At 46.1% G+C, this 26,645-nt stretch overlaps 1 protein-coding gene across 1 annotated transcript in view; it reads left to right on the top strand.

The window, feature by feature from the left end:
• The window catches only part of SLC12A8 (solute carrier family 12 member 8), a 128,263-nt gene continuing 101,618 nt past the window's right edge, over positions 1-26,645 (top strand). The window contains exons 1-3 of the mRNA XM_021934140.2: positions 1-1,037; positions 21,619-21,765; positions 24,715-24,906. Of these exons, the coding sequence (XP_021789832.2) occupies positions 987-1,037; positions 21,619-21,765; positions 24,715-24,906 (390 nt within the window). The 5' untranslated portion in view covers positions 1-986. The remainder of the gene's footprint in view (positions 1,038-21,618; positions 21,766-24,714; positions 24,907-26,645) is intronic.

Raw genomic sequence — 26,645 nt, 5'->3', positions numbered from 1 at the left:
CGGGCAGCCGGGGTCACCCGGGTGCTCTGGCCCCTTACCTTTACCTGTCACGCGGCTTTTGGCAGGACTGCAGTCTACGAAGTCCCCCAGCCTTCCCAGCTTCCCACTGGGCTAACCCTGTTCCCCCAACCCTCCACTCTTAGTGCCCGGGCGCCTTCCCTCCTCTCCAGCGCTGGCTGCTGTCCTTAGTCGCCTTCTTCCCAGGATGACCAGCTCTACCCTTCCCTCTTGCTCTCGTCCTCCCCCTTCCTCCTTCTTCCAAAGGGTCCTGAGCCCCGTCTACCTTGCAGCACTGTGCTGGGGAGAAGGGCCACACAGATCAGGGGTACAAACTCCCCCCTCCCCTCAAGGAAAGCCAGGTCCAGCACGAAGGGGTGGGTGCCTGGGGGTGGACTGAGGAGCTGCCCTAGTCCTGTCCAGCCTTTTCTCACCCACCCTCTTCACTCCCCTACCCTTCTCTGGCCCTGCTCCAGAAGGGCCCCAAGACAGCCTCCTCATATGAGGCCGCTCTCCCCTCTGCTCAGCTACATTCACTCACCACCTGCAGCCAGGTCTAGTGAGTCATGGTGCCCTCCGCCTGGAGAGAGGGGTTCAAGAGGCACCTGAGGGCAGGAGAGGAGTGTGACTCTGTGTCCTCAAGGCTGGGCAGCTGGGCTGTGACCCTCACATATTTAAGGAGCTCAGGGAAGAAGGAGAGAGCTGGGAGTGCCTGAGGCTTTAGGGCAGCAACGCTTGAGCACAGGTGGGCTCTGAAGGACCAGCAGGATCTACTTGGGTACCAAAAAGGTAACCCGGCCAAGTTTTCAGATGAGGTAGACAAGGCTTCTTCCCCCGCCAGGGCCTTGCCTGGTAGTTTGAACAATTCTAGTAGAGGGAAAGGATGGACAACAAGAGCAGAGGAGAGGAGGAGCCAGCCTGACCAAGGATGCCGTTACCTTCCAGAGCAGTCTCCCTGTCCAGATCACCAGGATCCTGTTTGCTGGAGAATGACCCAGATGTCCCAGGTGCAGGAGCTCTTCCACGAGGCAGCCCAGCAGGTAGGCTCCGGATGTGCTGGGTCTGTGATGGAGGCCTGTGAGCACCGGGATCCCCAGAGGGTGGGCTGGATGCAAACATTACAGTGCACTCTTTAGACGTAATTAACTCCAAAGTCTTTTTGGGTCATCCAGTTTAATGAGAAAATATAGCCAAAATATTATAGCCGTTATTAACTGTTGATGTACAGAAAACTTTTGGCATTATCTGTGGTGGATTTTGAATCCTGAGATCTCGCACAACTCCAAACCCCATCCTGAGAGGCCTCCCATGGACAGTCACAGTGAGGACTCACATAATATGAACTCATTTTAATTCTGGATCAAACCAATGTAAGAAGGTAAATTTATTTCTGAAAAAACTCTTATGTTCTGAAGCCAAAAGGATTTCTGGATGCCCTAGTGTTTGCTGTTTCGTTTTGTTGTTGTTGTTGTTGTTGTTTTTCCTTTATCTTCTTCCTGCTGATCATTAGTTATAGCAAATATGCATTCTGTAGATATGGAATTGAAGTGGCTCTCCCCAGAAACAGAGAACTGGTCCCTGAAGAAATAATAATAATAATAATACACCATACTAAGGTGTTTATCCAGAAACTACATGCACCCAGGATCTTTGCCATCCATGATCACTCAACATGAATTTTTCCACTATCTCTTGGGCTTCTGCCCTGCTTTCTAGAGAGGGGCAGGAGGGTTTCCCAGCCTTATAACAGGGGAACAAGCCCCACCAGTGGGGAGAGAACCCACATGAAACAGAAACCCAGATGGAAAACGTGAGGCCCCAGGAATTCCCAAAGGAGACAAATAAGCCATTCTGGGCTCTCCCCTGTGAGAGCATCTGTTCCTCTCTCCCCTGTTTAAAACCTTTGGTGTCTCCTCATGTGCACCACTCAGGGCTCAAACTCTCCAGCCTCAGTCCTACACAGTCTGACCCCACCTGAGTCTCAAGTCGGGTTCCCCACGTCGTCTTTTTCCTGCCACACCTTCCATCCAAACCACACCATTCCCCAGGGCTTATATCTTTCCCTTGATCTTTGCTGATGCTTCTTATCGACAATTTGTCATTGAAACCTTCACCCAAGGTAGGACCTGGTATTTAAGTGGACAGTAAATGTTAGTTGATTGACCACATGAACAAACAACAGAAAACTACAATGCAAGTTAAATTGTCCTCAGTGCCCTGAGAGAGTTGATTTCTAAAATGTAATGGATACAATGACCTCTGTGTTGCCTCCTTCTCTCTTAATATCTAAACATAGAAGGATTGGACACTGCCCAATGCCCAATTTTAAGGCCTTCGGTGTTCATGATCTAGAAATCCATCCTTTCTTTCTCTCTCCTTCCCCTGCACTGTCTTGTTAAGGATACCATTTCTTGATTGGATGATTCATACTCTCCTAACTTCTTTTTCCACATTGCTACTAAAGCGATTCTTTTATGAAGCATACATCTGTACATTTGACCCCTCTGCTTAAATTCCTTCAATAGCTTCTCACTGTCTTCAGAATTCAGCTCAGACTCCTCATCTTGGCCCCCAGGGCCCTCCGTGATGGTTAACTCACCCCTCCTGTTCCACGGCATCCTGTGTCACTGCACTTACTAGGTAGCATTGAAATGAGCTGTTTCTTTTCTGTCTCCCTTAAGGCTGTGAACTTAAATTCAAGGGCATGTCTTATTTATTTTTGTATCCCCAATACCTGGCGTGGTGGGTTGTGTGTAGAAGATGCTCCATCAGTGTTGCTTCTACTGAACTGAACTCACCTGGCTAGGAATTGGGTGAGCTGCCATTTGCATTAAGTCTTAAAGTAATGGTGGAAGTGGAACATATGGTGGACTTGGGAAGCATATTCCAGGTGGGAGGGTGAGAAAATGATAATAGCTACCAATTAGTGGGCACTTACTGTATACTGAGCACTTAATATGCATTACCTCATTTATCTCCACTATAACATTCTGAAGTTGATATGATTATTTTGGTTTGACAGAAGAAGAACTGTAGCACTGTAAAGCCAGGGACGTTTGATGCCAAGTCCCAAGCTTTCATCCTTTTTGCTATGTGCCTCCTGCTCCAAATGGTATAAGGAAAGCCACCCAGATGGTAAATCAAGGACCTCTGCGGGGGAACAGAGTAGGTTAGGTGGCAAACATGTTGGAAGCTGAACTCTAGGAGTGGCTGGCCCTCAAGAAATTTCCTGTGAACCTTTGAAAAATTGTATTCCAGTCTTGGGGATCAGAAATTCTGCTAGGAGATTTGGGGCCTGCAGAACACAAGATGAGGAGGCAGTGCCCAGTGGGAAGACAGGCTAGTGAGTGTCATGCCACCTTCAGTCTTGACCTGCTCTTCTCTTGGTCACGGTGATTAGAAAGTAGCTCACAGGAAGTTTGGCAAGGGTGGGGACACTTGGAAGTTAGGTGGAGGGTGAATGAATTAACTCTTGGTTTGCTTTAATCATTTTAGGACCAGATAGGGTAGCTCTGTCTCTCTCTCTCTCTCTCTCTCTCTCTCTCTCTCTCTCTCTCTGTGTGTGTGTGTGTGTGTGTGTGTGTGTGTGTGTGTAGACTGGTCAGTAATAAGTGAACCAGCTAGGAAGGAGCTGTAGATCTGAATGTTAATGGTGTGGTGGTCGAGGGGGCATGTGCTACCTGGGTCAAGTCCTGGCTCTAATGCTTTGTGACCTTGAACAAGTTTTGTAACCTCACTAAGCCTCCATTTCCTCACCTACAAAATGACTGCCCGGTGATTGAAACTACTGTAGAGATTGAAGACAATTAAAAGAGATAATTTGCATAAATATTTGGTATAGTACTTGGTTCCTGGTCAGCATTCAGCTTATGTTATATAAATGGCTAATAATAAAACTAAGGTGGGGAGTATGTATTTAATCCAGGGGGTACTGGTATAAATAAGCAGAAGAATCCATTGGCAAATAAATGCATGACTCAGCACAGCTGAGTCAGATGGAAGACCTAAGGCAGGAGTCTCAAACCCAGAATCATACCTTGGACCAACACTAGAATGTAGGACATTGTTCTAGACAACCTGCTGGGTGGACAGTCTATTGAGGGTGGTGGGTGCTTTCTAGGCCTGGGTGAATCTGGAGTGGTTTGGGAATATGAGTGTGTGTTTGGAGACCCAACGAGCTGCCGGCAGGCCAAGTCTTGTTCCAGGGGCCTCTGTCCGGAGGCACTTTGTGTGCTTTGGTGGTAGACTCAAACCTGGGTTCTGGGTTTCCCATTCTGACTGTGCTGCTGGATAGGCTGGGCCCTTGGGCAAATTACCCACGGGTTCCCAGTCTATTTCCACAACTATGTGATGGAGTCAGTGGACCTGATTCTCAGGGTTTTTATGAGATTAAAGGAGATGCCATATGTGGAAGGGTCTGGGCCAGTGCCTCTCACATGACAAGCACTGAGTAAAATGCTCGTTTGATGATTGGATGAAGCCGATTGCACATGGAAACCCAGCGGAGTAGGCTGTGAAACCTGGGGCTTAAAAACTAAGAAAGAAACAGCCGGTGCAGAGGGATGTGAACGGAAGGCTAACGAGCCTTGATTGGGTGCTTGTCTCTGCCAGGTACTGGACAGAGAGAACTGTTGCAATCTGGTTGTTTCAGGAAGACTGAGCTGGCAGGAGAAAGCAGGTAGCCTGAGACAAAAACAGATGGCAAGCTGACAAGCTGTGTGGAGGTCTGAAGTCCAGCAGAATCTCATGCTCTTAGCGTCGGGAATAGGGAGAAAACTCGGTTTCATTTACCAGGTGTTTATTGAATGACAGTTCTTGCCAGAATCTCCAGCTCCTGCTGGAGATATTAAAACAAACACAAAAACAACAGCAATCTCCTAGTTCTTATGGAACAAGAAGTGCCTGCAGCTAGACTGAGGCTTTTGTCTTCCTTCTCTCAGGGTTGGAGAGTCTCAATAGCAACTTAAAAGGGAAGCTGGCCTGAGAATAAGTCACCAAAAGCCAGTTTACCTAGTATACCAGATTCATGCTCTTTCTTCTGCATTCTGCTTTACCACAGAGACTTGAAGTGTGGCACTAGTGGGTCCATGTGGACCCTTTTCAAGGAGGTCTGCAGGCCAAAGTCTGGCTAATTGTTCTAGGAAAAAACCCGCTGCCAGCCGTGGGAGTAGGCTCCCCATCAGAACCATGGTGTCTGGCCCCAGCGCAGGAGGAGGAGTTTCCAGGTCGCTGAGGCCTGCCTGGGTTCTGACTCTGCTCCCTGTCTTCTTGTGCAACGTCCCAGCTCTTTCCCTTCTGTGTCCTCTCCTCCCTTGCTGTCTCATGGTTTGGGTCTGTGTCCCCACCAAATCTTATGTTTCATTGTCATCCCCAGTGTTGGAGGTAGGGCCTGGTGGGAGGTGATAGGATCCTGGGGGTGGTTTCTCATGAATGGTTTAGCACCATTCCCTCGATGCTGTTCCCATAGTGAGTGAGTTCTCATGAAATCTGGTTGTTTAAAAGTGTGCAGCACCTCCCAGGACCTCTTGCTCCTGCTCTGGCCATGTAAGATGCCTGCCTCCCCTTTGCCTTCCACCATGATTGAAAGTTTTCTGAGGCCTCCCTGGAAGCAGAAGCTGCTATGCTTCCTGTACAGCCTGTGGAACCATGAGCCAATTCAACCTCTTTTCTTTATAAATTACCAGTCTCAGATATTTCTTTATAGCAATGCAAGTACGGACTAATACACACTTTTTCTCTGTCTTTTCCTCTTTAATTAGATGGCTTACCCGAGTTAGCTTGGCGTGGTAAGATAGAGTCTGGTCAAGTTTTGGGGCAATGGTGAATAGGGCGGTGGCACCGGCAAGAGAGGCAGATAGAAACAGAACCAAACAATCAAGACACAGAGGAGTCCTCAGAGATCCTCTGGCCTAGTCCCTTTGCTTGCCGTGTCAAGAAGCAAGCCCAGAAACTTGAGTTCCAGCAGTAGTGGGTCCAGGAGGACACAAATGTTGAATGACTTGCCCAGAGCCACACACAAACAGTGGCAGAACCAGATTAGAAGCAAGGCTACTGGCCCCAGAGCATAGCCCTGAGTTGACCCTGACACATCCAATTTTGAGTATGGGTGTCCGGCTTCATTACAAAAGCTTAGCTCTTATTTTCTGAGTGTTCATTAGCCAGTGTATGGTTAAGAACTGACTTTTATTTTTACGATGCATTTTTCAGGGCTTTTTTAACATCTTTAAAAAGCCATTATGCAAAGTGAGCCTCGGTAGCCACATGCCAGGTAATAGCATATTGCTTTATTAGTAGATGTAGAGAAATGAATGCAGCCGAGGAGGAAGGAAAAGGGAACTTCAGACAAGACGGTCTTGTTAGCCCTTCTTTTTTTTCTTTAAACATATTTCTATCTCTTGAAGCCCCTCTTTTTAAGATGAGGACACTGGGGCCCAAATGGTTGGGTGGAAGAGCAGGACTCGCTTCTGGGATTCCTAGGGCCATGACCCCCTCACTATCCCAGGTTTTGTAGGGCATGAAGCTCATACCATTTTTATGGACTGTCTTTAGTAGAAAGGATACAAATTGCAAATAGAAAATTTGGCATAATCTTTGGAAGGGACCAAATGCCAAGTGATGCATCCTGAGGCTTAAGCTGTTAGCTTCACCATAAAACCACCTCTGGCCAAGGGACAGAAGCAGCTTTACAGGCAGCAGAAGACAAGAGGCTAATGCTCCTGGAGTTGGAGAGAAATGGCAGATCCTGTTCTCAGGATTGAGATGCGGCACAAGTATTTCATGTGCACACTGATATCCTTTCCTCTCTTTCTCCTCTGTCTTTCCACCTTTCCATTTTATAGCCCCGTTGGTTACTTTGCCTGAAAATGACAACTGGGCCCCAAATGCTGTGTATTTGTAAAAAATAGAGTGGGGACATTTTCTGGATAAAAGTGTCCTACCTAGAAACTAGAGTGACAGTGTTCTTCACTGAAATGAGTTAGGCAGGGTTCTGTGACTCATTTGTACCTGCAGGCTTTTAACTTACAGAGGTGAGAACATGGAGAGGTCAATGTCACTGAAAGAAGATTTTTGTTACTTACCTTGCTTGAGAAAAGAGAATACACTATGCCACACAGGGCCACAGGGGAAGCACTAGGGATGCTCAGGGGGCTGAAGACAGGAGTGAGGGGAATGCCCAGCCCAAAGCCTTTATTGGGGTTTTTTCAGGAGAGGAAAGGCAGGGCACGGTGAACAGCTTAGGATTGGCAGTTTGAACAATTCTAGTGGGCTCTGGGTTGTAGGGGTGGCCTCTGGTTGCCAGATGCGTGGCTCTGGAATGATTTGGGTCAGGAGAAATCTTGGTGTGGTATGTGAGTTAGATGAGGAGGTGGTTTTTGGAGGTATAGACTCAGCATTGGTTATTTTGCTTAAGAAAGGTATGTTCATGGCTAAGCCTTTTGCTATCTCTGAGAATTGGCTAGGTCTGGGAGGGTCAGTCTTTCCTAGGCCAGCAAGATTTTAAAACATTTTGAAGTTGATATATAATAATTATACATATTTATGGGGTACATGTGATATTTTGGTACATATATACAATGTGTAATGATCAAATCAGGGTAATTGGGGTATCCATTGCCTCAAACATTGATCATTTCTTTGTTTCAGGAGCATTTCAAATCTACTCCTCTAGCTGTTTTGAAATATACAATAAGTTACTGTTAACTATAGTTACCTTACTGTGTTATAGAACACTATAACTTACTCTTTTTATCTAACTATACAGTTATACCCATTAACCAACCTCTCTTTATCCCCCAATCCCCTTCCCTTCTCGGATAACCATCATTCTACTATTGACCTCCATGAAGTCAACTGTTTTAGCTTCCACATATGAGTGAGAACATGTGATATCTGTCTTTCTGTTCCTGGTTTATTTCACTTAACCTAATGACTTCCAGTTCCATCCATGTTGCTGACATGATGGGATTTCATTCATTTTTATGGCTAAATAGTTTTCCATTGTATACATTTACCACATTTTCTTTGTCCATTCATCTTTTGATGGACACTTAGGTTGACTCCTTTTGCTATTGTGAATAGGGCTGCAATAAACATGGGGGTGCAGGCATCCCTTTGATATACTCATTTCGTTTTCTTTGGATAAGTATATACAGTGGGATTGCTGGATCATGTGGTAGTTCTATTTTTAATTTTTAAGGAGCTTCCATATCGTTTTTTATAATGCCTGTAATAATTTACATTTTCACCAACAGTGCACAAGGGTTTCCTTTTCTCCGAAGCCTCACAAACACTTGTTATCTTACATTTTTTGGGTAATAGTCATTCTAACAGGTGTGAGGTGGTATGTCATTGTGTTTTTGATTTGCATTTCCCTGATAATTAGTGCTGTTGAGCATTTTTTCATATGCCTGTTGGCTATTTGTATGTCTTCTTTTGAGGAATGTCTATTTAGATGTTTTGACCACTTTTTAATGGGATTAGTCATTTTATGCTGTTGAGTTGTTTGAGTTCCTTATATGTTCTGGATATTAGTCCCTTGTTGCATGAATATCTTGAAAATATTTTATCCCATTCTACAGGTTGTCTTTTCACTCTATTTACTGTTTCCTTTGCTGTGCAGAAACTTTTTAGATCAATATGATCCCATTTGTCTGTTTTTATTTTTGTTGCCTGTGCTTTTGAAATATTAGCCATAAAACCTTTTCCCAGACCAATGTCCCAAAGCATGCCCCCTATGTTTTCTTCTAGTAGTTTTATAGTTTGGATGTTACATTTATGTCTTTAATCCATTTTGTGTTGCTTTTTGTATAGGTCGAGAGATAGGGGTCTAATTTCGTTCTTCTGCATGTGGATATACAGTTTTCCTAATACCATTTATTGAAGAGGGTGTCCTTTCCCCAATATATGTCCTTGGCATCTTTGTTGAAAATCAGTTGGCTGTAAATATGTGGATTTATTTCCAGATTCTCTATTCTGTTCCTTTGGTCTATGTGTCTGCTTCTATACCAATACCATGCTGTTTTGGTTACCATGGCTTTGTAGTATATTTTGAAGTTGGGTGTTGTGATGCTTTCAGCTTTGTTCTTTTTGCTCAGGATGGCTTTGCGTATTCTGGCTCTTTTTTGTTGTTGTTCCATACAAATTCTAGGGTTTTTTTTTAAATCTATTTATGTGAAGAATGTCATTGGTATTTTGATAGGGATTGTATTGACTCTGTAGATTGCTTTGCATAGTATGGTCATTTTAACAACAGTAATTCTTCTCATTAATAATTCTAAGCATGGGATGTCTTTCCATTTGTTTGTGTCCTCTATTTCATCAGTGTTTTGTAGTTCTCATTGTAGAGGTTTTTCATGTCCTTGGTCAGCAAGATTTTTAAGTTGTCATAGCATCATTAGATACAGATTAAAAAAAAAAAAACAACGTGGTTAATACATTCTGCCTAGCTATTAATAGAGGGATTAGGTAACTTCAAACCTTCTCACTGCCTTAAGGTAAATTTCATCCATAGTCAGATATAGACAAAATACTGCATTTGCCATCATTTAATCTTCTGGGCTTTGCAAGGAACACCTAGATGCTATGGTAATGCCTCTGAAGTACTATTCTTGTAATTTGAATAAGGTGCCATTAGGTGGTGCTTTTACTCTGGCCGCCTGGCCTCATTGAACACCCTAGCTTCCTGTAGGGGAGAGTAACTGAGTTTTAGCTTACTTTTTCATTCATTTTATACTTTCTCTGACCAAAATATCTCTCTTCAGAATAACGGTTAAAACATTAGACAGTTCTGTATTCCTAGAACATTTTCAATTAATTGTAGTAGGATAAAGAGAAATATGCATATGGCTGGGCGCGGTGGCTCGCGCCTGTAATCCCAGTGCTTTGGGAGGCCGAGGCGAGCAGACCACCTGTCAGGAGTTCAAAAGTCAGGAGTTCAAAACTAGCCTGGCCACCATGGTGAAACCCCGTCTCTACAAAAATACAAAAAAAATTTAACCCGGTGTGGTGGCGGCTGCCTGTAATCCCAGCTACTCAGGAGGCTGAGGTGGGAGAATCACTTGAACCTGGGAGGTGGAGGTTGCAGTGAGCTGAGATCAAACAACTGCACTCCAGCCTGGGTGACAGAGTGAGACTCCATCTCAAAAAAATTAAATTAAATTAAAAAGAAATACACATACTTCAGTATAATTCAATTCAGTATCTCTTTTTGCTCTTCAATAATTATCAAGTATAATCGAATTCCTAAATTTTTTCTTTCTGAATTTTAACACCTTAATCAAAGGGTGGGTGTGCTTGACGTGAAAAGTCTTTAGAGGTAGTACCAAGCTTTGATGCTTCTTCTTCTTATTATTTTTTTCAATCATGGCTTACTGCAGCCTCGACCTCCTGGGTCTGAGTAGCTGGGCCCACAGGTGCATGCCACCATGCCTGGCTATTTTTAAAATATTTTGTAGAGGCAGGGTTTTGCCATTTTGCCCAGGCTGATCTCGAACTCTTGGGCTCAAGCAATCCTCCCACGGGCCTCCCAAAGTACTGAGATTACAGGTATCAGCCATCTCACCCAGCTTTGATGCATTTCTAATACAATAATGCTTTAACATTTACCACTGCTTGGAAGAAAGGTCCTATTTACATTCCCTTTGTTTTGTGTTGTTTTGTTTTTAGAGACAGGGTGTCACTCTGTTACCCAGGCTGGGGTGCAGTGATGTGATCATAGCTCACTGCAGACTTAAACTCCTGGGACTCAAGGGATCCTCTCGTCTCAACCTCCCAAGTAGCTAGGACCACAGCACGTGCCACCATGTCTGGCAAATTTTTAAATTGTTGTAGAGATGGGGTCTCACTATGTTTCCCAGGCTGGTGATGAACTCCTTGCCTGGCCTCAAGTGATCTTCCCGCCTCAGCCTCTGAAAGCACTGGGATTATAAGTGTGAGCCACTGTATCCAGCCTGTTTTTGATTTGCTGTGTGAATGTCTTCTTCCCCACATGAACAGCCAGAAAGAAAAAAAAAAGGGTAGTGTGGTAAAAATCACTCACCTGTGTAAAAATTCTAGCATGTTCTTTTCCCAATCTGCAGATATCCTGTAAATAACATCACTGTCCCTGGTTACAGGCTTTAGGGGCTTACTGATGAACTTGAGGCAATGGTGGCCGAGCAACCTTCACTAAGCCAAAAATAGTTGCGTTCCTGCTCTGCCATGAGTCTCTGCATTCACAGAATTTAACTTAAAACAAAAAGCCATGACTCATTTTGAGTCACTTTCCTTTTTAATTTTAGGTAGTTATTAGTAACGAATAACACAAAGCAAAAACAAATTTAAAAACTTAAAGATACACAAAAAAATGTTGAGGTAGGCATTGATTTTACAAAAGGATTTACCATCTTTAAGTATTCCATTCATTCAATACATTTTAAAATGTAATTGAAATTACAGGAATCTTTTGGTGAATTCATCCACTGAATGAAATGACATATAGCCATAAATGGTATCCCTAACACTAGGTCAGCCAAAAAACCCATTCTGGTTTAAAAATATTTCTAATAATGTGGTAATTTTTTCTTTAAATATAAAATAAGTTAGTTGTTGTTGTTGTTGTTTTTCTTTGAGACAGAGTCTCTTTCTGTTCCCAGCTGGAGTCCAGTGGCACGATCATGGCTCACTGGAGCCTTAACCTCCCAGGCTCAGATGATCCTCCCACCTCAGCCTCCTGAATAGCTAGGACCGCAAGGGCACACCACCATGCCCAGCTTATTTTTTTGTATTTTTAGTAGAGACGGGGTTTCGCCATGTTGCCCAGGCTGTTCTCAAACTCCTGGACTCAAGTGATCCACCTGCCTGGGCCTCCCAAAGTGCTGGGATTCCTGGTGTGAGCCACTGTGCATGGTCTAGGGTTTTTATCATAGAAGTACTACATGCATGCAGTGAGAAGGATTCACACAATACCGCATGACATGAAATGAAAAGTCTTCTTTCCCTCTTCCTTCACTTCCATTCTCCAGTGGCAGTCATTGCTAATGGCTTCTGGTTTTCATGTCTTCTAATTTTTCTCATTGTAACTTTAAATAATATCCTTATACCTCAGTTTCTTAGGTTCCTAATTTGTTATCATTTTACTTCCTATTTCCCATATGAAATATAGGACATTGGCACACATACACTTCCTTCCATTTCTCTCATTTCATTTCCATTTTTTAATAGTTGCTTTATTATTTTTACATTGTCAAGGTTTATACCATTTTTTTCTGTAACTATATTTTTGTGTTTATTATAGTTGGTTATAAAAATTTATTTTATTTTATTTTATTTTTTGAGACAAGGTCTTGCTCTGTTGCCCAGGCTGGAGTGCAGTGGCGTGAGCATAGTTCACTGCAGCCTCGAACTCCTGGGCTCAAGCGATCCTCCCACCTCAGCCTCCCAAGTAGCTGGGACTACAGGCATGTGCCACCACACCTGCCTTTTTTCTCTTCTGCAGAAAGGTTCTGATTATGTTGCCCAGGCTGGTCTCGAACTCCTGGCTTCAAGTGACCCTCCTGCCTTGGCATCCTAAAGCGTTGGAATTACAGGCATGAGCCACTGCCCCAGGCCTACTATCTTAACTATTTTTATGTGTAGAGTTCAATGGTATTAAATACATTCATAATGTTTTGCAACCTATTTATTTATTTTGACAAAATTTTACATTTATAGAAAAGTTGTAATAATACAATAAAAAACCCCACATACTCTTGACTAAGTCGATTCGAATTGACCACTTGTTAACACTTTGCCTTTTTGCTTTATCATTAGACCATTCTCTCTATACATATGTATATATTTTCTTTAAACCTTATAAAAATGATTTGCAGACATCATGTCCTTTTATCCATGAATGCTTCAGAGTCTATTTCCTAAGAACAAGAATCTTCTTTTACCTAACCACAATATCTGTTTCAGGATCAGGACATATAACATTCAAAAATCCTATTGTTGGCCGAGTGAGGCGGCTCACGCCTGTAATCCCAGCACTTTGGGAGGCCGAGGCGGGCAGATCATGAGGTCAGGAGCACAAGACCATCCTGGCTAACACAGTGAAACCCCGTCTCTACTAAAAATACAAAAAATTAGTCAGGCGTGGTGGCGTGTGCCTGTAGTCCCAGCTACTTGGGAGGCTGAGGCAGGAGAACGGCGTGAACTTGGGAGGCGGAGCTTGCAGTGAACCAAGATCATGCCACTGCACTCCAGCCTGGGTGACAGAGCTGCAGATTCATCTCAACCAAAAAAAAAAAAAAAAAAAAAAAAAAAAAAATCCTATTTTCTAATCCATAACTCTACATTAAAATTTTGCCAGTTATCCCACTAACATCCCCCAGCTTCTGCCAGACCTCCTTCCAGGATCCAATCCAGGATCATACATGACCCTTAGTTGTGATAATTTCTCTCTTTATTTTATTTTATTTGAGACAGAGTTTCACTCTTCTCGCCCAGGCTGGAGTTCAGTGGTGCGATCTTGGCTCACTGCAACCTCTGCCTCCCAGTTTCAAGCGATGCTTCTGCCTCAGGCTCCCGAGTAGCTGTAATTACAGACATCCACCATCACACTCAGCTAATTTTTGTATTTTTAGTAGAGATGGGGTTTCACCATATTGGCCAGGCTGGTTTCGAACTCCTGATCTCAGGTGATCACCCACCTCAGCCTCCCAAAGTGCTGGGATTACAGGCGTGAGCCACCACACCTGGCCAGTTGTGATAATCTCTTTAGTCTCTTTTAATCTGGAGCAGTCCCTTGGCCTTTCTTTGTCTTTTATGACCTTGACTTTTTTTTTTTTTTTAAAGAACACATTTTGGTTATTTTGTAGACTGTCCTCAGGTTTTCTTATTTTTGTTTTTTGGTATTTTATAGGCAGAACTGGGGGTGATGTCCCTCAGTTTGGGGCATGATCTGTCACAGGTAGATTTAGGTTTTCTATTTTTGGTAGGAACACCACAGCAGTGATGGCGTGCTCTTCCCAGAACATCATAGTAGGAGCTACGTGATTTCCATTTGTTCCGTTGTTGGTGATGTTAACTTTGGCTGTTTATTTAAGGTGGTGTCCACTAGGTTAATCCACTCTAAAGTTACTAATTTCTCTTTGTAGTTAATAAGTAATTTGTAGAGGATGCTTTGAGACTATAGAAATACCCTGTTCCTCATTAATCCTTCACTCACTAGCATTAGTATCCATTGATGATCCTTGGCAGAACTGGCTATTGCTGTGATGGCTGCAAAATGGTGATTTTCTAACCCCCTAATTCCTTCCATATGGATCCGTTGGCTTTTCACTGTAAGGAAGGGCTTTCTCTTCTTGCTGCCACACGGGAATGATACCTTGGCCAGGGCCACATCAGCATGAAAGGGGATATGTTTGGGACTACAGCAATTCCAGTTGCTCTTCCAGCCCTCAGCCTCCAGGTCCACTCAGTGACAATGAGCAGAAATAGGTATATTATGATTAGTCATGGCCAGGTAGGGTGGCTCATACCTGTAATCCCAGCACTTTGCGGGGCAGAGGCAGGAGGATCACTTGAGCCAGGATTTTGAGACCAGCCTGGGCAACAGTGCAAAACTCTGTCTCTACAAAACATATAAAAAAATTAGCTGGGCATGGTGATACACGCCTGTAATCCCAGATACTCAGGAGGCTGAGGCGGGAGGATTGCTTCAGCCTAGGCAGTTGAGGCTGCAGTGAGCCATGATCATACCACTGTACTCCAGCCTGGGTGACAGAGCAAGACCCTGTCTCAAAGAAAAAAAAAAAAAAACAGTTAGTTTATTTATTTATGTCCATATGGACTCAGATTCTTATTCTATTCCTTGAATATTCTATTGCTATTGTTTACTTTCAGGACCAAATTGTGCCAGATTTGGCTAGTGGGAGCCCCTTCAAGTGGGCTCTTGTGTCCTTTTGCACATCCTTGTCATTTTTTTTCTTTTTAGCACTTCCCTACTTTCTGGCACAAGATATTCCAGACTCATTTTGTACGTTCTCTGCCCTAGCCTTGAATTAGTAACTTCCACAAGGAGCCCTGGCTCCTTAAAGTGAAGAATGATAGATCATTCTATCATTCTTAGAAATCCTTCATTCTAAGATAGATAGAAAGATCTATCATTCTTAGAAATCAAGATCTGGGTGCTAGGTACGTTCATTGCCACTGGGATGTCTTGGCTTATAGTCACTTTTTTTTGTTTGTTTGTTTGAGACAAGGTCTCCTCTGCAGCCCAGGCTGGAGTACAGGAGCATGATTGTAGCTCACTGTGACCTTGAATTCCTAGGCTCAAGCAATCCTCTTGCCTCAGCCTCCTATGTAGCTAGGACTACAGGCACGCACCACCACACCTGGCTAATTTTTCTATTTTTTGTAGCGGTGTGGTCTCACTATGTTGCTCAGGCTGGTCTTAAACACCTGGCCTCAAGCAATTCTCCAGCCTCTATCTCCCGAAGTGCTGGGATTACAGGTGTGAGCCACTATGCCTGGCCTTATAGACACTTTAAGTGGGCAGAGGGAAGGAATGTAAATATAAATATGTACATTGATCTATCTGGGTCTCTGTATATTAAAAACCATAAATTCATACTAATACGTCTCCAATTCATCACTACGGGGGTTATTCTTCTCTTCTTTCCTTAGTTGGAATTCCTTCTCCAACCATGAGAAACTTCACTCCTATTCAATATATTTTGTTATTCGCTTACAATTCACAGAAAGCAGATTTAGAATTGGTAATTCATACTCCTACAAATACTCACATTTTCGATCCGGCCTTTAATATTAATTGCAGTTGTTTTTATTTTAGACTGTGATACATAGTCAAAGTACTATGTTCATAAGTTACTCCGGTTAGTTCTTTTTCCACTTTAAGTATGGTTATGACATTCATTTGAAATACAACTAGGATAATTTGTAGCTCTTTGCATTCTATTTAGATTTTGAACTCTCATCTTTGTTGATTTAATTGTATTTGATGTTGAGTATGTAAAATATTAACATGATTCCCAAAATTTTAACTATATGGATGGGTCTCCTCACTCCATATGAATTCTTAAATGTATAGAATATTGGCTGATCCACTGAAGCACCTGGAAGAATAACCTTTTTGCAGCTGATGTTTCAGTGGTTCGCCTGTTACTAGGGGGAGGGGGCATTAGGGTCTATGTTGCTCCTCCTTGTGTTAAATCCAGGTAGACTTCCTTGCGGCAGCCCGAGTCCAGCAGGAAAAGCTCTGCCCTTTTGCCAAGGAGGTTGGGAAGGGCAGAGGAAGCCCTTGTTTAGGTGGCCTTGGCATGGCTGCTGTGGCGTTTTGTTGTTTACCAGATGACATCAGGTGTCCAGAGCTCATCTCTGGGCTCTGAGTTCTGAGGCTGCTGTGTGGTTCTGGGAGGCAGAACTTCGGCATCAATGTTTTCACAGCATCTGACGGTCTTGCCACCTCGGATGCTGAGCCATGTGTGACCAGGTCATGCGCTTGTGAGAATCCCAGCCTTGAACAAGTGTGAAGATGCACAGGTATGGAGGAAAAAAAAAACAGATTGAGTCTGTGGGAACGACTAGATTTTGACCACAGCTTTCATACCAGCTCGGTGGTAGAAGAGACCGACACAGCCACGAAGATCTCACATTCCTAGGAATGACTAAATCTATACAGACCAAGGGTGCTGCCCAGATCCTAATCCAGGGAAATAAGACCTTGATGGCTCCAACTGGATCCTTGCTTCCTTGGCTGCAGAGCCATTTCATTTCCAGCATCAGTCGCATGGCAGAGCACTCACTGGAGGTCCATTCTGGAACTCCCACTACAAAACAGAAGGGATGGGCTCTCTTTCACTCAGAATGCCTGGGCTGGGCAGGGGTTAGAGACGTAGCTTTCAGGGCTGAGCTGTAGAGCAAGGATTCCACTTTAAACGTGAAGACAAGTTAGCTGGAGAAAACAGCAAATGCAGTCAAAAGACTTCTTTGTCTTCCTTCCAACTTCCCTGAAGAAATCCTCGTATGTATTTAAAATCCTCTGTTGTGTTTTGTGTTTACACAAGCTTTCACAACTATCATCTCATCTAAACTTTACAAACCCCTCCTGAGGCAGGTATGTAGCTGCACATATGGGCTGTAGCCCATGGAGCCCACGGCCATGCTGGCACCCGGCCCAGCTCTCAGTCCCTGTGGTCCAGCACATGGGGCCAGTTCAGAGGCAGGGGAAAGGAATGAGGCTCCTCAGTCTGCCCGTTGGATTGCAGTTCAGCAGCAGCTTGGGCATATTCTCTGATGTTTAATTAATAATCCAATAATTAACTTTGAGGAAGCCATCTGCTGGTTTGCATGTGTGTGTAATCCAGGTGGAACCAGTCTCTGCAGGTGCACTTTGAGAGAAAGGGGCAGGCCAGGTCTTGCTTTGACCTACCCCTGACCTGCATGGACAGAAGCAGAATTTCTCAACTGATTGCTTTTCCTCCAGCTCCCAGAAGGGAGAAAAGGTGTCATCTCACATTTCAAATGCGTTCATGAAGACTTAGCTGGTGACTGAGGCAAAAGGCTTCTGGGGCTGAGCTCAAGTCACTGCCTCTGGCAGAACTTTCCAGCCTCTTACTCAGCTCTGCTTGCTGGATGCAGGATTGAGATACTTCCCACTCAGGTGCAACTTCCCCGCCTTTCTAGACAACCCCCTATCCCCCTCAACCTGCCCCCCACCTTGCTCAAGTATGGAGATTATTCACAGGAGAACGACTTCCCCTTCTGAACTAAAAACACCCACCAAGCAGTCATGGTTTTTCCAGCATGGGGCGCAGGCCCCCAGGCTCAGACGGACAGGAGTCTGGCTTCTTGTCCTGGGTGCTTGGGTAGGAAGACCCTAGCAAGGAGGAGCATGGCGGAGGGATCATCCTGGGCCAGGCGCCAAGTCGCCACACCCCTGGAACCTGTCAAGCTGGCCCTGCCAGGCTGAGGGTCTTCAGGGAGGAGAGGACTCTTGCCCTCAGGCATGTTTTATGCCTCTGCCCTTTCTGAGGGACCGATTTGCCCCTTGCTTTTCTTATCCCCCTTATCCTCTATCTCTACTTCGCAAAAGACCCAGTGCTGAGTATAGGGGACATTCCATTTCCCCAGCCCATTATGTCTATGTAATAGGATGTTGAATGGGATGCATGTTATGCTGGAATTGATGACTGGGGCCCAAATCTGGGACACTAGGTCCTAAAGAGAGCAACCCATGGTTGGGACCAGACCTCTCTCCTGGTGTTTCACAAGAGAGCCTAGAACTGGCCTAACCTTCAGCAACCATCACCCCAGCCCTTCCATCCCTTCCTCCCCTGGGCGACAGAAATGACTGGGTGGTGGCACTCAGAGAATCTTAGCGTGGACTTTGCGGGAGGACCTATTTGGGGTGAGGCGTTCCTTCCTTCTGCCTTAGGGGAAGGAGTTGGGGATGCAGACTCAGGAGAATCCAGTACTTTGTGTGTATGTGGAGGGGAGCTGACGTTCTGTCCTCCTGTTGCGTGTCTGCCCGTACTGCAGACTGTGGCCCTGCCCCTCAGCCTGTCAGAACAGGAGCTGAAGAGAACGGGAGAGCACGCAGGACAGAGCCAGAGCTCTCATGATGCAAGGGAGCTGCTTTGAGTTCTCCAGCCAGTCCTCTCCCGAGAGGCGAGCTCTGGGCACTAGCTAAAGTCTGAATGGCGTCACGAATGTGGCGAGGCTGGACAAGGGACCTGTGAGAAGAGCGGAGACACACAAGCTGCTACTTCTTTTTTTGAGACAGGGTCTCACTCTGTCACCCAGCCTGGAGTGCAGTGGTGCAATCTCTGCTCACAGCAACCTCCGCCTCCTGGGTTCAAGTGATACTCATGCCTCAGCCTCCCGAGTAGCTGGGACTACAGGCACGCACCACCACGCCTGGCTAATTTTTGTAATTTTTAGCAGAGATGGGGTTTCACCATGTTAATCAGGCTGGTCTCGAACTCCTGACCTCAAGTGATCCACCCACCTCTGCCTCCCAAAGTGCTAGGATTACGGGCGTGAGCCACTGCACCCAGCCCCAAGTTGCTACTTCTATGCGGATGCCTGGGAGGCAGCGTGGCATCTGGGAAATATCCCTTGGGGGACTATTTGGTATTTTATTCTGGGGCTTTCCATCTCATCCTCTTCCCCTTTCTCTCTGCTTTGGTTTCTTCTTTTTCCTTCTTTCTCTCTCCTTGCTGAGCTTCCGTAGTGTCTCTCTCTTTCTCCAAGAACATCAGGGTTACTCCCTTGGGGTCAAACCTACGCTCTTCCCACCCAGTCTCTGATGAGCAGACTGTGGGAAGACTTAGTTATATTTTTTTGTCACTCGGTGAGAAAAGGTAGCCACACACCCCTAAATATCCTGAAACAAGCTGCCAGGGCTCAGTCACCAAACCCATTTTCAGTCAGTTATATTTTCATTCTCTGGGTAAAGGGTTTCCTGAAGTTTCTACCTGCTCTAAGTTTCTACCCTTGAGGCTGATTCACTAGTCCAGTAAGATCAAGGAAATGAAAGGCTTTTCATATACGAGCAGGTAAACAAACGCATATGCAAACCAGCCTTCAGAGTGGGAAAATGAAGGCGCGCATGAAAGAGGAATAAGGTTTCTATCATCACAAAGGCATTCATGGGTAAGGCAGATGTATTTGCTGTTATGCAAAGTCCAGAGTGTTAGAATTTGAAACCCGAAAGACTTAAATTTAGGGGCAAAAAGGGCAAGTAATGTTTAGCTGAGTGTGGTGCAGGGAAAATCACAGATCTTGCAAGTGCTAGGGGAAGCCCTGGCTGTGAGAAGCCCTAGCTGTGAGATCGGGCCATCAGGTTTCTTCTCTCAGCCTCCGTCTCCTCAGCCCTCAGCGGGGCCCCCTTCCTGCCTGCCTCACGGGGCTGCTGTGAGGAGCAGAGCAGAGGGCTCCTGATGGCACTCTCTATAGTATTAGTCTTTCTGTTGCTGAGAGTCACTGTTATTACTGAGGAACGGTAGGCCTGTAACAAGACACGATAGGAAGTGGAACACAAGCAGAGACAGGAAGTTGGGACCTATCCTGAATTTCGAGATTAGGATCCTGGGAAACAATCCTGCATTCCCCAGACAGGTCCTTTGGTACCATTTGCTCAAGGGCAAGCCTAGACTGGCAGAGTCTTTGTTCCGAACCCCGAGGACTGTTCTGACATTTATTGACTTTCAGGAGATTGCTCATTTGTGGTTTGCGAAGGACAGGCAAGCAGTCATGTACATGCATAAATGAAGCTTACGGAGTTGGAGACTGATGGGGACACAAGGGGTCCCCGGACTCAACAGTCCCATGTGGCTGAATTGAGATCCCTGAGTATTTCTCGAGGCCCCTTCTTGATCTGTGGATGTGTGTGTGATACAGGAGGTGGAAGAGGAGCTGGGATCCTCCCTTTTGGTTTTGAGCATGTACCGTTGGCCTCAGCCTTTGGTCCTAGATCCTGGGCGCACCCATTGTTCTCAACCATTCAGCAGCCATGCCCCGTGGACTCTGGATCTTAGATTTTCCCCTAAACTCTTGATTTTTCTGCCTTTTTATTGTGTTTATGGATAACATTTGCTCACTGGTCCAGAATCATTGCACATGGTGACTCCTAGCTTTGGATGCCTCCCTCTCCCCACCCACCCAACCCAGCTGAGAACAGTAATCACTCCTGTAGTCGTTTGCTGTCACTGGAAGACTCTGTTCATGCCTGAGTTTAGATTAATTGCCAGATCTACATAAGAGCGTTCACAGTGTGAGTTGCTACTGGTTTTGTTTAAGATCATTTTAGTATGTCCACAAAGTTATGGTTTTTTTAGTAAAGGGTTTCCATTTGAGTGTTTATAAGTGCCTTTGTTATTTGTGAATTGGAAAAACGAGCAAGGAATCTGTTGATGTGTTATTCGCCTCTGATTCCAAACAATTGTCCAATAATGCTGTAGAATCCTGGGGTATCAGCAGAGATCACTGGTATCAGTGCTCAGTCAGGAAAACAGAAATAACTCCAGTCATTTTAAACAGGGAATCTCATCGACAGGGCTGATTGCAGAGGTGTTAGAAGGGCTGAAGGAGCAAAGAGCACCCAGTAAGGTTGGCCATAGGTTAGTAACTGCCGGAAGCTGCTGTCCCTGCTAGGACTGGAGGATGAAGAGGGCTCATGACCATGAGCCCCAGGAGGTGAAACCCAGAATCTTACACTCACTTAGAAGCATCATCTAGTGCTTCTGCCCGCATTCCATGGGCTGGAACTCAGTCACACAGCCACAGCCCCACCTCCCGCAAAGGGGCTGGGAGTCTACCTGACTCCCTGGCTACTTGAATGATGACTAGAGGGAAAGGACTAGGTTTGTGAACAATGAGTCTCTGCTACATGTGGGTACGGGAATCACTGTTGTTATGAGAGAACAGTGACCCTTTTGTAGAGGTATGCTTCAGGATATGTGTGTGTGTGTGTGTGTGTGTGCATGTGTGTATACACACACACTTGCCCTGGCACAATAAGACAGGATTGTTTTTAAGCTGAGTTCTCCGACCTCCCTCCTCCTGTTCCACTCTCACTCCCTCCCCATGCTATCCCTGGCCCTCCCCTCAGCTGATTTCTGTGTGTTCTGTTTGCAGGAGGCCCTGGCCCAGCCCCAGCCCTGGTGGAAGAGCCAGCTGTTCGTGTGGGAGCCTGTGCTGTTTGGGACCTGGGATGGTGTGTTCACATCCTGCATGATCAACATCTTTGGGGTTGTGCTCTTCCTGAGGACAGGCTGGCTGGTGGTGAGTGCTGAGCTAGTGGCCTGGGGCCTCTCACGGGCCTGAGACAGGAAAGCTCTGCCCCTCTTGGCATTCTACAGTGCAGGCCACAGATTCCTGAAGCACAGATACTCCTGAAACATGAAACAGAAGCAAGCACAGTGAATAGCTAGCATTGCTTGTTAAATGAGCATCCTATGAACATAGGCTTCTGAGGTTGCGATGGAAACCTCACGCTGTAGATTTAACTGTGGAATAGGAGCACAGAAGTCAGGGGTCATCATGGGCAGGACTCCAGATGGGTCGGAGAGATCATTGATGGCAATTTTGCCTCCAGCTTGTGGCCCTCTGTAGTTTTCCTGGTATTCTTCACTTCATCTTGGGCCCGCCCACATGGTTGCCTTCCCCCACTGTACCGCAACCCTGTGGGTAAGACTGTGCATGAGGATGCTTGGTCATAGGTGTGGGCCGCCTACCTCTAGGGATGGATCGCCTAGGACGCACTCTGCTGTGTGAGATCCTGGGGGTCAGTTCATCTCCCTCTGTAGAAGGAACAAAAGGCCTCTTCTTTAAGTCTTATGCAAAAGCATCCTAGGACCTTCCAAGCAGATGTGTGCCTGAAGCAGGTGTTCTCAGTCCCACACACAGTGCCATCTCATGCAGTGGGACTTCAGTAGACCACACAGGTGTGCAGAACAAAAGGCAAGCCAGTCACCATCTAAACATGGCTGAGCACCTGCTGTGGGCCAAGCACTCCTTAGTGCCAATGGGATTACAAAAGACAAGACATGGCCTGGGGCCTCATCCCCTCTTCTCCTCCCCGCCCCGCCTCATGAGCTAACAACCATGATGGGTAGATATCACATTAGGAGAGTTCTCAAAACAGCATTAAGTCCCTTGGGGTGGAACAGGCTATGAGTGCTGCAGTCACTGAGGTGTCCAGGAAGGCTTCCTGGAGGAGATGTGGTTGAGCCAGGCTTTGAAGGGTGAGCTGGACTAGATGGGCGAAAGAGAGGAGGCCATTCAAGGTGTTGAATCTACTAGTCAGGATTCTCCAGAGAAACAGGCCAATGCCAGCAGGAGATGTAAGTATATCAGGTATATATTAGCAGGTAAGGATTGATGCTGCAGTCTTGAGTCTGAAGGCTGGAAATGCAGGAAGAACTTCTGTGTTGCAGCCTGGAGGCAGAATTCATTCTTCTTTAGGAAACCAGTCTTTGCTTGTAAGGCCTTCAACTGATTAGATAAGGCCCACCCATACTATGGAGGGTAATCTCCTTTACTTAATTAAGGTCAACTGATAGTAAATATTAATCACATCTGAAAATCACTTTTACAGCAACATTGAGACTAGTGTTTGACTAAACAGTTAGTTGCCATAGTCTAGCCAAGTTGACATATAAAATTAACCATTACATGGGCAAATTTCGGGAGATATAAACTCCTTTATAGTGGGATGTACAGGATTCTTAGCCCCCATAAGAAGTCTGGGCAAGGTCAGATCTTCCTAAGCTCTCATTCTATGCCACACTCAGATCCTCAGCTCAGGGTTCAGCCTTAACCACAGCCAGGGTGGGTCTCAGATCAGCAGTGGAGCCCCTGAGCATTATATTATGAACACTGGAACAGAGTACAACTGACTTCCAGGGCAATTTTCCAGCTCATGTTAGGTCACCCAGCTCTTGAACTGGCTCTGCTCACTCCTAGTTCTCTCTCCAGCACCTGCAACACGTGGAGTCTTGACTATCAGGAGTCTTCCTTGCTTCCTATTGCAAAATATGTGACATTACAGCTCCTTCTTAGATGTGCTGTGTCCATTTCCTCTCAGGAACTCTTGCTTTTCACACTGAAATGTGTCTATCTACATGTGTTCATCTCCAGGCGTGCATGTGTTTGTTTATTCGCTCAACAAGCATTTAATGAACACCTATTTTGTGGAGGTTATGCTAAGCACTGAGAATATGAAGGGGAAGAAAACATGATCCTGCTCCGTATTAGTCCATGTTGCATTGCTATAAAGGAATACCTGAGGCTAATTTATAAAGAAAAGAGGTTTATTTAGCTCACAGTTCTGCAGACTGTACAAGAAGCATGGCACCAGCATCTGCATCTGGTGAGGCCTTTCACTCATGGGGGAAGGTGATGAGGGAGCAGGCGTGCCACATAGCCAGACAGAAGGCAAGAGAGGTGCCAGCCTCTTTTAAACAACCAGCTCTCCTGCGAACGAACAGAGTGAGAACTCCCCCATTACTGTGGGAGGACACCAAGCCGTTCACAAGGGGTCCACCCCCATGACCCAAACACCTCCCACCAGGCCCCACCTCCAACAGTGGGATCACATTTTGACCTGAGATTTGGAGGGGATCCAAATCCAAACATCTAAACCATGCCATCCTCGCCTGGAGCTCACAGCCTAGACGTCAAAACCGGCTTGGAAACAGACTCAGTTTGGCAAGTCCTGTGAAAAGCACTAAGCCCCGGCACTGGAGGAGCCCAGAGAAAGGGTTACGGGGCCAGCTTCCTGGTGAGAAATCCTAAACACAGGCCTAAAGGATATGCTGCAGTTAACCTGACAAAGATAGAGAATGAGCAGGAGAGCGCTTCCAGGCAGGGAGTCAGCATAGGGAAGGGTGGGAGTGGGGAGAGAACTTGCCACTGCATGTTAGGCACAAAGCGAGATTAGGAGGCACCTTGTGGGGGCATCGGCAGCTCTGACTGTACTCTGCAGTGCGAGTAGAGTGCGAGAGTCATTGAAGAATTTGCAGCCAGGACACTTCCCTTCAGTTAGAACTGCTTCCTGGCCTTGGCTCTTGTGGTGCTTGCTTTGTCCTTTTTAGTTGTCCTGACTCTGTGCCCCCACCCCCGGCCCCATTTCAATGCTGTGGGAGGAGGGGAGGTGGTCAGTGCTCCCAGCAGGGAGCTGGCGGGGCCTTCTCGCCTAACCTAGTCTCGCTCCTTGCTATTCTGCTGCAGGGAAACACGGGAGTGCTCCTGGGCATGTTCCTGGTGTCCTTCGTCGTCCTGGTGGCCTTCGTCACGGTGCTGTCTGGCATTGGTGTCGGGGAGCGCAGCAGCATCGGCAGTGGTGGTGTCTACTCCATGATCTCCTCGGTCCTGGGTGGGCAGACGGGAGGCACCATCGGGCTGCTCTATGTGTTTGGCCAGGTGAGACCCGCGCCCGGGACACTTCCCCTGCCTGGCCCTCTGCCGCTTTCTTGTCCATTTCCTCACTTGACCTGGTGAGAGGCGAGGGTGGGGACGATTGCCCCATGTGACAGACGAGCAGGCTGGGGCTCTGAGGGGAACTCAGCAGAGAGCCAAGTCACCATCTGGGGCCTGATCCGTTAGTCCAGCACTCCTTTCCCTCTGCCACTCCCGCCTCTGGGATGCCTGATGTGACCGCGGGGCAGGGCCTGGCCAGCACATTCTCGCTGTTCAATCTGGGGACCAGCATGTATGACAGTGGCTGAAGCCCGGGTGGCAGCCAGGTGGCCTGGGCCCTGGGGTGCTTTTTTACTGAAAGCAGGTATTTTGCCTGTGCCAAAGGGCTTTGCTAGAAGCAGGCACTTCTCAAATGAGCTGGAGCTCCCCGACAGCATTTGATAGCTTGGGTGGCCTTTACAGGGAGGCCGGCAGCCCCTTGTGTGGACGCCCGGTCTGAGAGGAAGAATGTTAATGAGGAGCCTGCTTCATCAGAATGGACGAAGGCACTCCGAAAACAAGCGAGTGGGGGAAATCCTAAGGCTTTTTTAGCTAAAACACAGGCATGGTGACTTAATGCTGAGGGAACAAAGTACAGACATTAAGAAGTAGTTCTTTGTCAGCATTTCTTGGATTGAAAACGGCTTTTATGAGAGTGCAAATGGTGGTGGGTGGTTGAAAAAACAGTTTAAAGAGAAGAATTTGTCTAAGTAAGAGTGTGCAAGAATCTCCCCAGAGAAAGCATCGGTTTTGTTTCTTTTATTTTTAGGCAGCAGGAGCAGGGTGCTTCAGCATAAATACATCTGATTCTCGAACGGCACAGAGCCACGTGTGTGCATGTGTGGGTGGTGGGGGTGCGTGTGTGTCTAGGACAGTGCAGGGAAGGCAAATGGATGGCCTCTGCACTCTTAAAAAGCACTTGCCTTGACTGCAGAAAGTTCTTTAAGTATAGTAGTTGGAAAGGGGAGTAATAAATGGTCAGTTTACTTTATTACCCTGGGGATTTGGGTGTGTGTGTGTGTGTGTGTGTGTGTGTGTATATATATATTTTTTTACTTCTCTGCTATTTTATAGCCAACCAGGCTGCAAGGTAGGCAAAGTCCTGCTTTCCCCCTCTCGGTGCAGACACCAAGTGAGCCTCTAGAAGCAGATGCCATGGGTGGACACCGGCGTGAACACCCCTGGACAAAGAGAGGGAGCTGGGCTGCTAAGAGTCCTCCTTATGTGGGCTGATTTGGAAAAAAGATGTTCACAAATAAGATGTTTTCTAAGCACTGGCAGCCACAGCCTGAGACATCATTGCACCAGCATCCCAGCTGTTTTGCCGCCTTTCCACTTGGGCCTTGGTCCCAAACATTAGAGTCCCCCTGGTCACTGTCTCTGGAGTGCCTGTGCTTTTAGCTGACGCAGGCCGGGAGTCCCTGATCAGGGTGTGGTTACTGTGTAATCCTTTTTATAAATTGCCGAATTTGGTTTGTTAACATTTTGTGGAGGATTTTCGTGTATATATTCATGAGGGATACTGGTCTGTAGTTTCCTTGTGATTCTTTGTCTGGTTTTGGTGTCAGGCTAATTCTGGCCTCACAGAGTGAGTTGGAAGGTGTTGCCTCCTTCTCTATTTTTTTGGAGGAGTTTGTGAAGGGTTGGTGTTAATTCTTTAAACATATGGTAGAATTTTGCCATGAAGCCATCTGGTCCTGGGT

This window comes from Papio anubis, chromosome 2, assembly GCF_008728515.1.
Source record: "Papio anubis isolate 15944 chromosome 2, Panubis1.0, whole genome shotgun sequence".
Taxonomy (NCBI): domain Eukaryota; kingdom Metazoa; phylum Chordata; class Mammalia; order Primates; family Cercopithecidae; genus Papio; species Papio anubis.
This window is presented reverse-complemented; position numbering and strand designations above follow the sequence as displayed.